This window comes from Anarhichas minor, unplaced genomic scaffold, assembly GCF_050575085.1.
Source record: "Anarhichas minor isolate MPS153535 unplaced genomic scaffold, ASM5057508v1 ptg000003l, whole genome shotgun sequence".
NCBI classification, from domain to species: Eukaryota; Metazoa; Chordata; class Actinopteri; order Perciformes; family Anarhichadidae; genus Anarhichas; species Anarhichas minor.
This window is the reverse complement of record NW_027466449.1, coordinates 1,431,209-1,443,272: the sequence shown is the minus strand read 5'-3', so window position 1 is coordinate 1,443,272 and position 12,064 is coordinate 1,431,209. Positions and strand designations below refer to the sequence as shown.

Here is a 12,064-nt window from a genome sequence, read left to right as displayed (position 1 = left end):
AAGAAAGTCTCTCATTTTTTTCCAGCTCTGGCAGTTCTTAAAGTTGTACGTTCTAGCCTCCCTAGTGTACAACTGTTCAGATATTTGCTGAAGTGGAGGCACCACAAGCAGCAGATGTAAATCCACAATAAACAACACATCCTCACTTCCCATGCAAACAGGAAGTTAAAAGACAAAATTACAGAGTTCGAGCACTTCCTTGTTGCTAAAACGTATGTGGTCAGTCGAGAGATGATTAGTGAATGTAAGTACATTGAATGGCTATTGCCTAAGAAATATCAGGGTTATAACTGTAAATTGTAAATTTGTGTTGTTCTTGTTCTCTCATACTACAGTTTATTGAGCTCCAGCCTGACGATGGCTTTGGCACTCTGCTCCCACAAGAGACCCTGGAGATAGATCTGATGTTCAGTGCCAACAAGGCCAAAGAGTACCATTTCCAGCTCAGCTGCAAATCAGGAATTAACAGGTTATCTTTTTGAATCTTGCATTGTGTGTGAATGGAATTTGATTCATAACACCAGTATATCCATGATTGTTATCATGGTATTTGATTCAATACTTTGTCCATATTTATAATAACCAAACAATCTATTTGTATTTGTCCATAGAGATTTCCCTCTGTCGTGCCGAGCGGTGGGTGTTTGCCCTCCACTGCAGCTCTCCCATTCTCTGGTTCAGTTTGGGGCCACGGCGGTAGGCGACCGCTCCACTGCCGTGCTTTACCTGATCAACCTTCAAACCAACCATAACCAGTCCAAACAACCAGTCCCTCCAGTGGTCAAGGACGCCGTGGCTCCTGTAGCGCCCAGGCTGTTCTCCTTCAGCCTGCCCGAGGATTCAGACATCAGCATCACTCCTTCAGCGGGCGGCCTTCTGCCCGGAGAGGTGGAGTAGCACACCTCTTATGGTTACAGGGGTATTAAAGGGCACGCCACCGTTTTTACACATAATCTGCAGGTTACTAGTCTTTTTAATGGGTTTCTTGTGATTCCCCCACATTTATGGAAGTGCAATACTAAATTGCTGGAGTTTAATATGGACCTGATCAAACCTGGCATGTTTTCAGCACCATCTAATAATATTAACTCGACCCCGTCCTCACCACCCGCTGTTTTAGTATTCCGGTGGAGCCGGATCTCCTGAAGTTGTGTTTCTCATTTTACGCGTGGCCAAAATCTAAATATTACATTGTTGTAAAACCACGATTAAAGTTTTAGACTCTTAGTCCAAACTCTAAACTAATCAAAAATAGTTTGAGTTGAGTTTGTGAACATAACCTTTTATTTTGCTGTGTAAAGAAACCAAACCTGGGACTAGCTAAATACATTTTTACTTTGAATGACAATTTGCAACAAAGACATAATGATACCAGAGCAAAGTGGTGTGAGAGGAAAATCTTTATTTCAACCCAGTTAAATCAGTTATACACAACTACAGCGACAAACAGCCATCATAGCTGCCATTGGCTCACAACAGATCCCTTCACAGTGTAGTGATGCACTCTACTGGACATCTGAAGGATGTGAACAAGTGCTTTTTTAATTTTGCACAGTCAATGCTGCAATATCAATAAGTACAGAACATATTACAAAAAAGAAACAATGAATCTTAATGTTCATTTGGTGATTCATCTCAAAGTGTAGGTGTTTTAAGAAAATCATTGGAGTTTATTGTTTGGGTTGTGACTGGAATTAGAAATCCTCTGGTCTGTCGGTTGACAGTGGAAAACTTTCTTCAAGGCTCTGTTTATAGAAACATTCAAACTGCGTAACAGAGGCATGCTGGGAGAAATCCAGTGAATATTCAGCAATTGGAAAACGGGGATTATCGTCAACGCTAGGAGACTGCCCAAAACGAATTCAGACCTCTGCTTCGTAATAACAGAGGCTTAAATAGAAAAAACGCCGGTGAGGAAGAGCACTGGAATCTGAACGCCACTTTAAAGTTCCCTGTAAATGTGTATAATACAAGGCGTAGTGATAACCGGTGTTACTGCTGGACCCTCTAAATCTGAGAAATTCCTGACACGATACCAATCTCTCCACTCACATAGAGATGTCTGGTCCAAGTGACGTTCAGACCCAGACTGTCAGACCAAGACATCAAAGAGGAGGCGCTGCGTCTCCTCCAGCGAGCCAAGTCGCTCCGTGAGAAGGAGCTGGAAAGGAACAGACACGCTGAACACGAGGTGCGACTATACACACACACACACACACACACACACACACACCTACTCAGGGTCAGCCTGTGCTGCCGCAGGGGCTATAACTGTGAACTCATCCTCACCAGCTTACTGACTTTTTTTTTTTTCTTCACTTTCATGAACATGCTGGTGTTTGTACAGAATGTAGACGCAACATTTGTCTAACCTCTGAACCCATCAATCAACTGTGTGTGTGCGTGTGTGTGTGTGTGTGTGTGTGTGTGTGTGTGTGTGTGTGTGTGTGTGTGTGTGTGTGTGTGTGTGTGTGTGTGTGTGTGTGTGTGTGTGTGTGTGTGTGTGTGTGTGTGTGTGTGTGAGGCTAAAAAGGAGGTCCCAGTGGAAACCGGTCAACAGAAGAAGACATCTCTGACTCCAAAGAGCAGCAAGGCGTCAGATGGCCCAAACTCAGACCAACTCACTGAATCACCAAGTCCTGCCGACATACAGCCATGGTGGGAGGTTTTCATTTCAACAAAGACTGATTGATTTTGTCATCAATGATGTTGTTCGCTTTGTACCACAAAATTACTTTGGAAAACATGTCCTGGACTGAAATGCCAATGAAGCAAATATTCATTTGTAAATATTCTATAACCAAATATCTAAGAAATGTACTGCAAAATTTTTTTGAAACATCTTTCATGTTCTGCCTGAAGGCCTCTTTGTATAGGAGAGTAATTAATAACTTGGACAGAAGTCTGAGATCCAACAGCACTGAAATAAGAAAAATGCAAAGCTTTCCCTTAAACATTTCCTTCTTCTTTCGGTGCTCAAGTGATTTCATTAGTATTGACATTTCTTTGTCATTTGCGGTGATCACACCATACTCCCAGTATTATCTCAACAGAGCTGGAAAAGTCTGAGGAAAACTGTTTTTTATTGTGCTAACATGGAGGAGATGCTGTTGATTAGTTTCATCGTGCCGGGTCTTTCTCTTTGAAGGTCAGAGCAGTACGAGGAGGCCAGGGCCTCTCTGCTGTACGCCTTCACTCAACGCTACAGGGAGTGCACCGTTCCCTGCTTCGTGTCGGACGGAGGCCCCCCAGAGGACGACCGACAGGCCCGGCCGGCATGGAGGTAGCACTGAGTCTACAACATGTCACAACACACAACTTGTTCTTTTGTGTTTTAAATACAAATATACAAATAAGCTTATTTCCCAAAAATGTAAATTATTCCTTTGAGGCCCTTAGCATTTTTAGCTGATATTATGTTTTAATGGTGCACTTTCCAAAATTTTTAATAAACCTGAATCTCTCAGTGGCCTGAGGGTCTGGGTGCCCATCAAGTAATGCTGTCTCGATCTCAATTGGGAATTCTGGCGCTACATTGCATTTCGAGCTTCCTTCCCGTAGTGAAGAAGATGTGTGGGATTGTGCGTGAAATGATCTTGTTGTTTGCTACGTAGCTTATTTTCTTCCTTTTAACGAATAGCCAAGACATCCGCTATAGTGGAAACATCTAGGCTGCCTGGAACAAAACATATCATCACTCTAACACTATGTGTATGGAAGACAGTACTGATAACCCAGTAAATCGAGGACGCCGGTCATTTAACATTAGCCGTGACAGCCACCATGATTGAAGGGGACTGGAGGAACTCACAGATTACAACAGGATTTTACCCATCTAGATAGGGCAAGAGTGTATCTGCACCCTTCCAAGTGACCAAGTGCAATCTGTACAAGGATGACCTATATATAAAGTTTAGAGTGCAAGACTGGATGTATGGTTGGGGCCTAGTCTTATTTCCCAGCTGATGACTTAGCCATCCTGTCTCCTTATAGTCTGCTCAAGTTATGATGTGCAGTACGACATTAAATTCAACTCTAAAAAGAGTGATTGCTAAAACCAAGGAGAGCCAGAAGCTAAATTTTCCTTTCGTTTATTTTTTTTTGTGGCAAGCCAAGCGCTAAATGTGGTGAACAAAGTGAGATATTTGGGTCACATCATCAGGAAGGATCTACATGACGACGACGATGTGCGACACCAGTCTTGCTGACTTTATGCACAAGCCGATATGTGTACAGATGATGTCCAAACGGCTCTCTTTCCAGGCCTGCTGTTGTCTCCGCTCCATTCAGCCCACGCAAAAAATGAAAAAGCTTCAGGTGGCATTTAATGATGCGTTCAGAATCTTGCTGAAGCTCCCGAGATAAACAAGTGCAAGTCACATGTTTGTGCTCAGTAATGTTTCCACCTTTCTTGCAGTATTAAATAAATAACAATTAACAGAGTGATTTTATTTACTGCAATGACTATACCTCTGTGTTGGTGTCCTCATTTTGTATTTATATATATATATATTTTTTATATGGACCCATGTGTCTGAAATAAAGTTGAATTGAATATTCTGGCAGGTGAAAAGAATCCAGTGTCTATGACCTTTCTATGACAAATCAGTATGTAGGAGGGAGGTGTCCCATCTTGTGAGCTGGTATAACCTTTAAAAATCATCTTCAACCTCACATTGGGGAAACTAAAGAGGTGATCTTTGGCTTCAAGAGAGGGGAAGTTGGAAAGAAACGCTTGACTGGGAAACCTCTTTCTTCTTACCATAATCTCAGCATAAACGATACATTTCATGTGAAGCTATGGTGCCGTTTTACACAGCTAAGTGTCTCTATTGCGTCCGTCGCAGTTTGGTGCGGTGACCTGGCCTCTGTTGAAACGAATGCATCTGGAAAAAAACTGACTGTATCCAAACTTGTCGTTCGTCCCTTCTGTCTCTTTCTTCTATTTATAACGTCTGGTTTTATCCAGTGACTCTAAGTGTTGTAGAAAATGCCTTCCGGAAAGAAGAAAGAAAACACCTTTGGTTTAAATCTAAGCAGTTCAAAAGAAGTAGTACACACCCTGAGGCTGTTCCACCTGTGAATGGTAAACATTCTTGTTTGAACTATGAGCTCACCAAAGTGTGTTCCTTACAGCGTTTGTTGAAGTGGCATTAAAATGAACTCTGTGTTATCCTCAAGTATAAAGGATCTACGTCATATTAAGAAAACAAAGAACGGGAGTTCCGCATGCTCTTTATTTCACAGCTTGTCGTGTTCAATATCTCCACAGTCCCTTCAACACGCTGTACTTGAAGCTGCAGTGTCCTGCTGTACAGCCTCCTCTAGTGCTCTTATCCAACAAGGGAAAGAACGTGGTCGACTTCCATCAGCTGGCAGTGGGTGAGTGATTCTGAAAGTTTTATCTTGCTTGATTCTTCTTCCCATACTGTTATGGTGTTATTAATGTTATTATTATGTTATTAATATTAATGTTGTGTGTGTCTTCTGTCTTTAGGAGAAAAAGTGATCAAGAGGTTTACAGTTCAGAACATTTCGAGGGAAGCTTTGGATGTATCCTGTCAAAACACAAACTCTTACAGATAACTAGAAAACTAAGAGTCATGTTGTCAACTGCTAATGTAAATATGTTGTTGATTCTTACAAAAACCCGCTTGATATCTGTAGAAATGTTTTTAACATACTTTATGAAAAACTGATGTGCACGTTCTATATCTTACAGGGACAGTTTACCTCAAAATCTGAAATACATATTTCTCCTCTTGCCTCTGGAAAGAGACATTGCTGTTAAGTTTTTCAAATGTTTTTTTTTTTGTTGGCGCTCTGAGCACCTCATGCCGAGTGCCATATAGTCCCATTATATCCAAGAGAAGACACACATCTCTACAGCCAATATCTCCAAAACGAGGCAACTCACACCAAAACAAGCTAGATTGATAGATAACGTCATCCTTTCACTATGGGAGGTTCTGTCAGCAAAATGAAAGTTACAATATCTCAAAACTTACCATGTTAGATGCATACTTACCCATTGTCTATTTATAAATGTACACCTATGAGATTAATCCGCGGAAAAAGTAATAATCCATATATATATATATATATATATATATATATATATATATATATATATATTTATATTATACACATGGCACTCTTTGTACTAGTTATTTTCATGTCCACATATTAAGTACTTCAATTAAGTTTAGTGCGTCTTAATCCTAAATTGCCACTTTTATTATGGCAGATACTACTACTACAGATAATAATAATATGATCAACTGTTCACCACTGCTTTTCTTTGACCGTTTCCAAGCTGAGGCCGTCGGTGCTGGATGTACACGGTCCTTTTTCCCTTCTGAATGCTCTCAGACACATCAGACCCGGAGAAAAACACACTCTGGTTCTGGCCTTCTGTCCATCTCTGGAGAAAAAGGTCGGTAGAATTTTTCCATGAAGTGCTGCTTTTCGCTCAAACTTAATAAACACGTGAGTGTGTCACACTTTTTCCCGCTATGGAATGAATCCACTGATTTGTCCTCACCAGATTCAGTCATTGTGCCTCTCCATTTTCAAAGATTATGTAGTAACATTACCGATACTGAGCGACACTTTACCCACTCTCTACTGTTCTCTAGTACTGCGAGATTCTGGAGGTGTGCAGCCAGAAGATGACCCTGGAGATGACTCTGTGTGGGGAGGGTCTGGTCCCTGCTGTCACCTCCTCCCACCCTGGAGGTCTCCTTGACTTTGGCTACGTGTTGGAGAAGGAGAGCACCTCGCACGTCCTGAAGGTCAGTCGACAGTGTGCTGATGGCAAAGAGAAGAAGCATGAGACCGAGATTACATCTTGTTAGTTTTGAAGATACTCTCAGATCCGTTCTTAAAACAGTCAGAATCAGACCTGGAGTGCTGTTTGTATGCACAGATTACCTTGAAGTTTGGAACTGACATTGTGTCCTGTTTTGCCTGCAGCTGCAGAACAGCTCAGCGGTGGCCGTGGGTTTTCGGGTGCTGCTGGCCAGCCTCTCTCCCTCAAGGCCTCAGGGTGGAGCTGACAGTGTGGCCTTCCTGCTGCGGAATTACACAGACTCTCAGGTCCAGCCCACTGTGGGTAAGAACAAACTAACACCGCAGGGATTCAGCAGGGAACCTGAAAACTTGAACTACCAGAGATTTACATTCAGATGGGTGGGATAAACCTGAATAAATGAGAGGAGAAACAACAAATGCAAACAACTCCAGGACACATAGTCTCACTGAGAGACACTTATATCATCATCAGATATATTTAACTCCCAATTAATTGATATCCACCACTGGTCGGGCTATAGTACTTTTTTTTGTCATTCTAATCAATGTGGAAGTCTTAATACTGTTCAACCTGAGCATCACAGCTATCATGGTAAGACAAGTATCTTTTGTATCTCGCATAGGAACCCAGAACCACGGTGGGCTGAGTGTGTTCAGTGTGGTGCCAGCAGAGGGCAGCATTGCTCCAGGACAGAGCCTGGACGTCGCTGTCACCTTTAAGCCCGACCACCCGTCTGTCAACTATTCTGACAGACTGACCATAGAGCTCATGAATAAGGTCAGCACAACGCCACGCGCACAGAGACGTGGAGAACAGAACACTCAACTTGAACCTTGATCTTAATCACTGGTTTTGAAAGCATCACATGGTCCAGGCAAAATGCTGCCCTCCAAATGTGCTCATCAGACCATGTATGTCCTCCATTCACTCTGGTTTCCGTGACGAAACAACCTTAACACCGTGCCATTTCTGTCTCTCAGAGTAAAGTGTGTGTGGTGGATCTGAAGGGCGCAGCTTCTTCACACAACATGTATCTGTTTGGAGGAGACCTGCTGTCGGTGCCCATTGAATCCCTCCTCCCTCCACTGATAACCAGTCAACCTCACCTCACAGGTATTCTCTGCCTTCATGTCTTCCTCTGGGTTATCCACTTCTGTTATAATGGACATGATGTAGTTTAATGGCATGTAGTCATTGCAGAAGGGATCAATAGTATCTATGGAAATGATCCATGGAAAGTGATTCAAGTTCAAGCATATTCTCAAAGATGCCCGAAGGCTCAAACCAGGCAGAGAAAATACAGACACTGACACTATGAATATGACTAATAACTCATTGCATAGTTTATGCCAGCAGGGGCAGGGTATGTGTTGTAGTAATCTACGCTAATCATAGGATGCTGACAGCCCATGTGCTTGTCACCAGCATTCAGATCATATTTCAGCACAAGATCCAAAATAGGCACATCTCCTAGACAAGGTTAATGTTCACTAAATCAAAGTGTTAGTTTTGCATTAAAATAACATCAGCAGTCAGAATAGGAAAAAATAAAACTGAAAAAAATGCTCTGAAAGCCTCCCATTGACACCCAGCAAAATGTGCGTATTTGTCCTATCCTTCTAAGCAGCCATTGGTTTTCATTAATTCCCATGAAGTGCAAATCAGCAGACTCTTTAAACTTGCTTGAACTGTGAAAGCCAACATACTGAACGTTTCTTTGGACTACTGTATATCTGCCCTTTTAAAGTAAAGATTAATTTGAAAAGGCTGCAGCACGAAAATCTAAAAATATGTAGCATGTTCTACAAGTTCTACAAATGATTTATAGTTGGATTTGTTGGAACAAACAAATTAAATAAGTGAATGGAAGCCGAAGGATGTCTGGAACGGTAGAGATAAGAGACTTCAACAGCTATGCTAGTAGCTCTGTGAGGCTGTACTTAGGCACAGCTAAATGCTAACGCTAGCATGCTAACATTTGTTAATTAGCGCTAAACACAAAGTACAGCTGGGGCTGATGGGAATGTCATTAGTTTTGCAAGTATTTAGAGCAAAGTATTGAACAAATGAAGATTTTGACCTAATGATCGTGTTATATGGATTAAACCTTAGTTGTTTCCTGTGAAGATGGAAGTTTATTTTGAAAAGACAGTATGCATGTAACAAGCGAAAACAGACTCATGTTGCTGGACTTTTGCAGGAAAAACGCACGAAAAGTGAGGAGTAATATTTCGTAAGATATCAATACAACGGGGATGAATTTATATCATTGTATAAAGAGAGTGACATGAGAAGATCAATCTCATGTCTGTAAGTTAAATCAGCTATAATCACTATTTTAAAGTGATTAGCGACTCGTCTAAAACATTTAAAAAAGGAATAACTTCAATAGAATCATTCTATACACTGTAGCTTCTTTACATTCTAATAGAATGTAAAGAAGCTACATTGTTGCCTTTTCTTTTCTTCCCACAAGAACGTAATTTTGTCAGGTTGATAAAAAAATGTCACTTTACTTCCTGACATTATTGTTACTTTAAGAGGACCATGAATGTCTGTTTCATACAATTTCCATCCAGTAGTTGTTGAGATTTTTCAGTCCAGACCAACGTGGTGGACCGATCGACTAACAGAATAGCAGTACTATTCCTAGAGCCGTGCCGCCAGCATTGTCAACACGCGTTCCGATTTCTAAATCACTACTATCGTTTTTTGCTAAATGAGCTGGGTTGAAAATGAACCGTACCGGCTAATTCCATTGACTCTGGTCTGGTGGGCATTAAAGTGAAGTGAGCGTACGTAGTAAATGGGCTGAATCTTGCAAAACTGCTCATACGGTCCTCTCTGTCTAGCTGAGTCAGAGCTGATGGAGAAGCCCACCAACCCTGTCCTGGTGACCCTGCGGGCCAGCTACAGCGCAGGAGTATTCACACCTGCAGTGAGGGAGCTGCAGGTGGGCTGCATCCGCTCCCCACAGTCCATTAAGAAGGTACTGTGATGTCATCGGATATGGGTACTGCCAAATGTTTCATCAAGCGCATAAGCTATTCGAGGCAGGGGGGGGGGGGGGAATGGCATAAATATGCAGATGCAATATCTAATAGCTGTTTGTACTCCAAACCCACGTTTCAATGATAAGGATTGGTGTGGAGAAATAAAAAGGCAAATGTATCGATTTTGTCTTGAATGTCTTCTTTTCTCTGTTTCCCCAGAGTGGTGAGTTTCACTGGGATAACTTGGCGTGTCTGCAGCAGCTCGGCTTCAGTGTGGAGCCCAGCAAAGGCACCGTGGAGACGGGCCACAGACGCACCATCACTGTCACATGGACTCCCCACAGTGGATACAAGGTGAACACCATTGTTATCGCTGTTACTGAATTGGGGGGGAAACAACCTTTACAGAGGAGGGTGCATAGAAATGTTTGCATAAATGTGTATCAATTTAAATAGATTTTTGTTGAACAGCTAATTTACTTACCATTAGAATTGAATCACTGGTCATTTTAATATAGAAATTGAATTTTAAGGTCATACATATTGACTTATACCAGTACCTTTTATAGCAATACCACCATCTTAACTCGTGTGTGTGTGTGTGTGTGTGTGTGTGTGTGTGTGTGTGTGTGTGTGTGTGTGTGTGTGTGTGTGTGTGTGTGTGTGTGTGTTTCAGCCCTATGAGGTAGTGCAGACATGTTTACCTCTTACCTTGAAGGGGAATGAGACGAATATCTACAGAGTCACCCTGATGGCTTTGGTCTCCACCACAGCTGACTGACCTCTACAGTGTCTGGATGCTGGCCAGTGTGCAATCTGCTCACACACACACACACTGAAAAAAAAGACATGTGATGTACTGTACATTTATGTGGCCAACAGTAACTGACAAGCTGATTATTTATGAATTTAATCTAATTATTAAAGGTGGAATTGAAGTAAGAATTGTTCACAAATCTGATTTGAACCATATTATTCTACAGTGACTGTACAGCTTCCATGTTCCCCGGGTTAAGTTATGTTACCGGCCCATTTCTTTTCATGCACTTTGCTGTAACTTAATTCCACCACCAGGGGGTGTACATAATGCCAACTACGCAGCTGTGTCATATCATGGTTAAGGGTGTGTCAGCTGATGTAAGCAAGCAGATGTATACAGTAGGCTACATACTGTAGCGCTGCTGGCACTAGCGGAAGGAGGGGGGGGGGGGGGGGGGATTTGCAAAGATTGATATAGATAATTTATGGATAACCTTAGTTTGGGATAAAGGCCACTTGTGTACAATTAAAGCCTATTGATCAGGCATAGACTGACATATTGGTTTAGCACATCGGTGTTAATAGCAGAAGTTGGTGCTGTACGCTTGATTGCTCCAACAGTAATAGTGGAAGTATCAATAATAGAGGTACTAAACTTAGTAGTAGGCTGATGAGTCAAATTTCCAGCTCACATGTCTATTCAAAGTTGGTCTTGGATGAATGTTGTTATTAGATGAGGAAACGGTTGTGAAAGCATTCGGGCCGTCACACTGGAACAGGTTCCGTGGCAGCCTCGTTGAAGGGTTTTACAACTTGTAGACAAAACTTACTGGCAGATAACTGATTGTGAATGAAGATCTAAATAGATTTCACCTGATTTTGAACATTAGGGAGATTACTTCGGTCGGTCGTACTCCCATCCAGAAGACCCGTGGACTGGGCCCAGGCCAGTACTGAACCAGATAGTTGCACTTACAAGTACCTGCCACTAGGAGCCCCCTAATGTCCCCACTGGCCCTCCACTAGTTATGGAATTCATGGAATTTCATGGAATTTAAAGTGCTGTGGTGTATTTGAAATAGTGAAAGTGAGGGAAGTTGACCTTCCACTCTGGGGAAAGTCACGCATTATCAGCGTGTATTATCAAAGGGTCGCTTTAAGAACTCTTTTTAGCAACTAGTTTAGTAACAATATTCTGCACAAAATGTGAAAACATACCTGCACAGTTGTTTACAGTTCTTCTTTTATTCTAAATGGACTTTCAAAAATGTTCTTTCTATACAGCTCACTGGATAACATTTGTTTTAAAAAAGACAGGAATTAAATATACTTTAGTAAAGGAGGTATGTTTTGAGTATCTGATACTACTGAAATGTAGTGTTTCTAGATTTTTTTTAAATATTTATTTCTTTATGTTAACATCATTTAAAGAAAACATTTCATTTCCTTAGGGTGTTTTATATGCACTGTGTATTATATGTTTGTTTTTTTTTAAAAT

The 12,064-nt window shown here is 41.6% G+C and overlaps 1 protein-coding gene across 1 annotated transcript in view; it reads left to right on the top strand.

Annotated features, from left to right (window-relative positions):
• The window catches only part of cfap74 (cilia and flagella associated protein 74), a 46,948-nt gene extending 36,360 nt beyond the window's left edge, over nt 1-10,588 (top strand). Inside the window, exons 24-38 of the mRNA XM_076090617.1 lie at nt 336-469; nt 612-888; nt 2,057-2,191; nt 2,525-2,658; nt 3,149-3,283; nt 5,273-5,382; nt 5,498-5,553; nt 6,317-6,436; nt 6,639-6,794; nt 6,976-7,114; nt 7,437-7,591; nt 7,795-7,927; nt 9,667-9,803; nt 10,027-10,161; nt 10,484-10,588. Coding sequence (XP_075946732.1) covers nt 336-469; nt 612-888; nt 2,057-2,191; nt 2,525-2,658; nt 3,149-3,283; nt 5,273-5,382; nt 5,498-5,553; nt 6,317-6,436; nt 6,639-6,794; nt 6,976-7,114; nt 7,437-7,591; nt 7,795-7,927; nt 9,667-9,803; nt 10,027-10,161; nt 10,484-10,588 — 2,061 coding nt within the window. The remainder of the gene's footprint in view (nt 1-335; nt 470-611; nt 889-2,056; nt 2,192-2,524; nt 2,659-3,148; nt 3,284-5,272; nt 5,383-5,497; nt 5,554-6,316; nt 6,437-6,638; nt 6,795-6,975; nt 7,115-7,436; nt 7,592-7,794; nt 7,928-9,666; nt 9,804-10,026; nt 10,162-10,483) is intronic.
• The last annotated feature ends 1,476 nt before the right edge of the window (nt 10,589-12,064 follow it).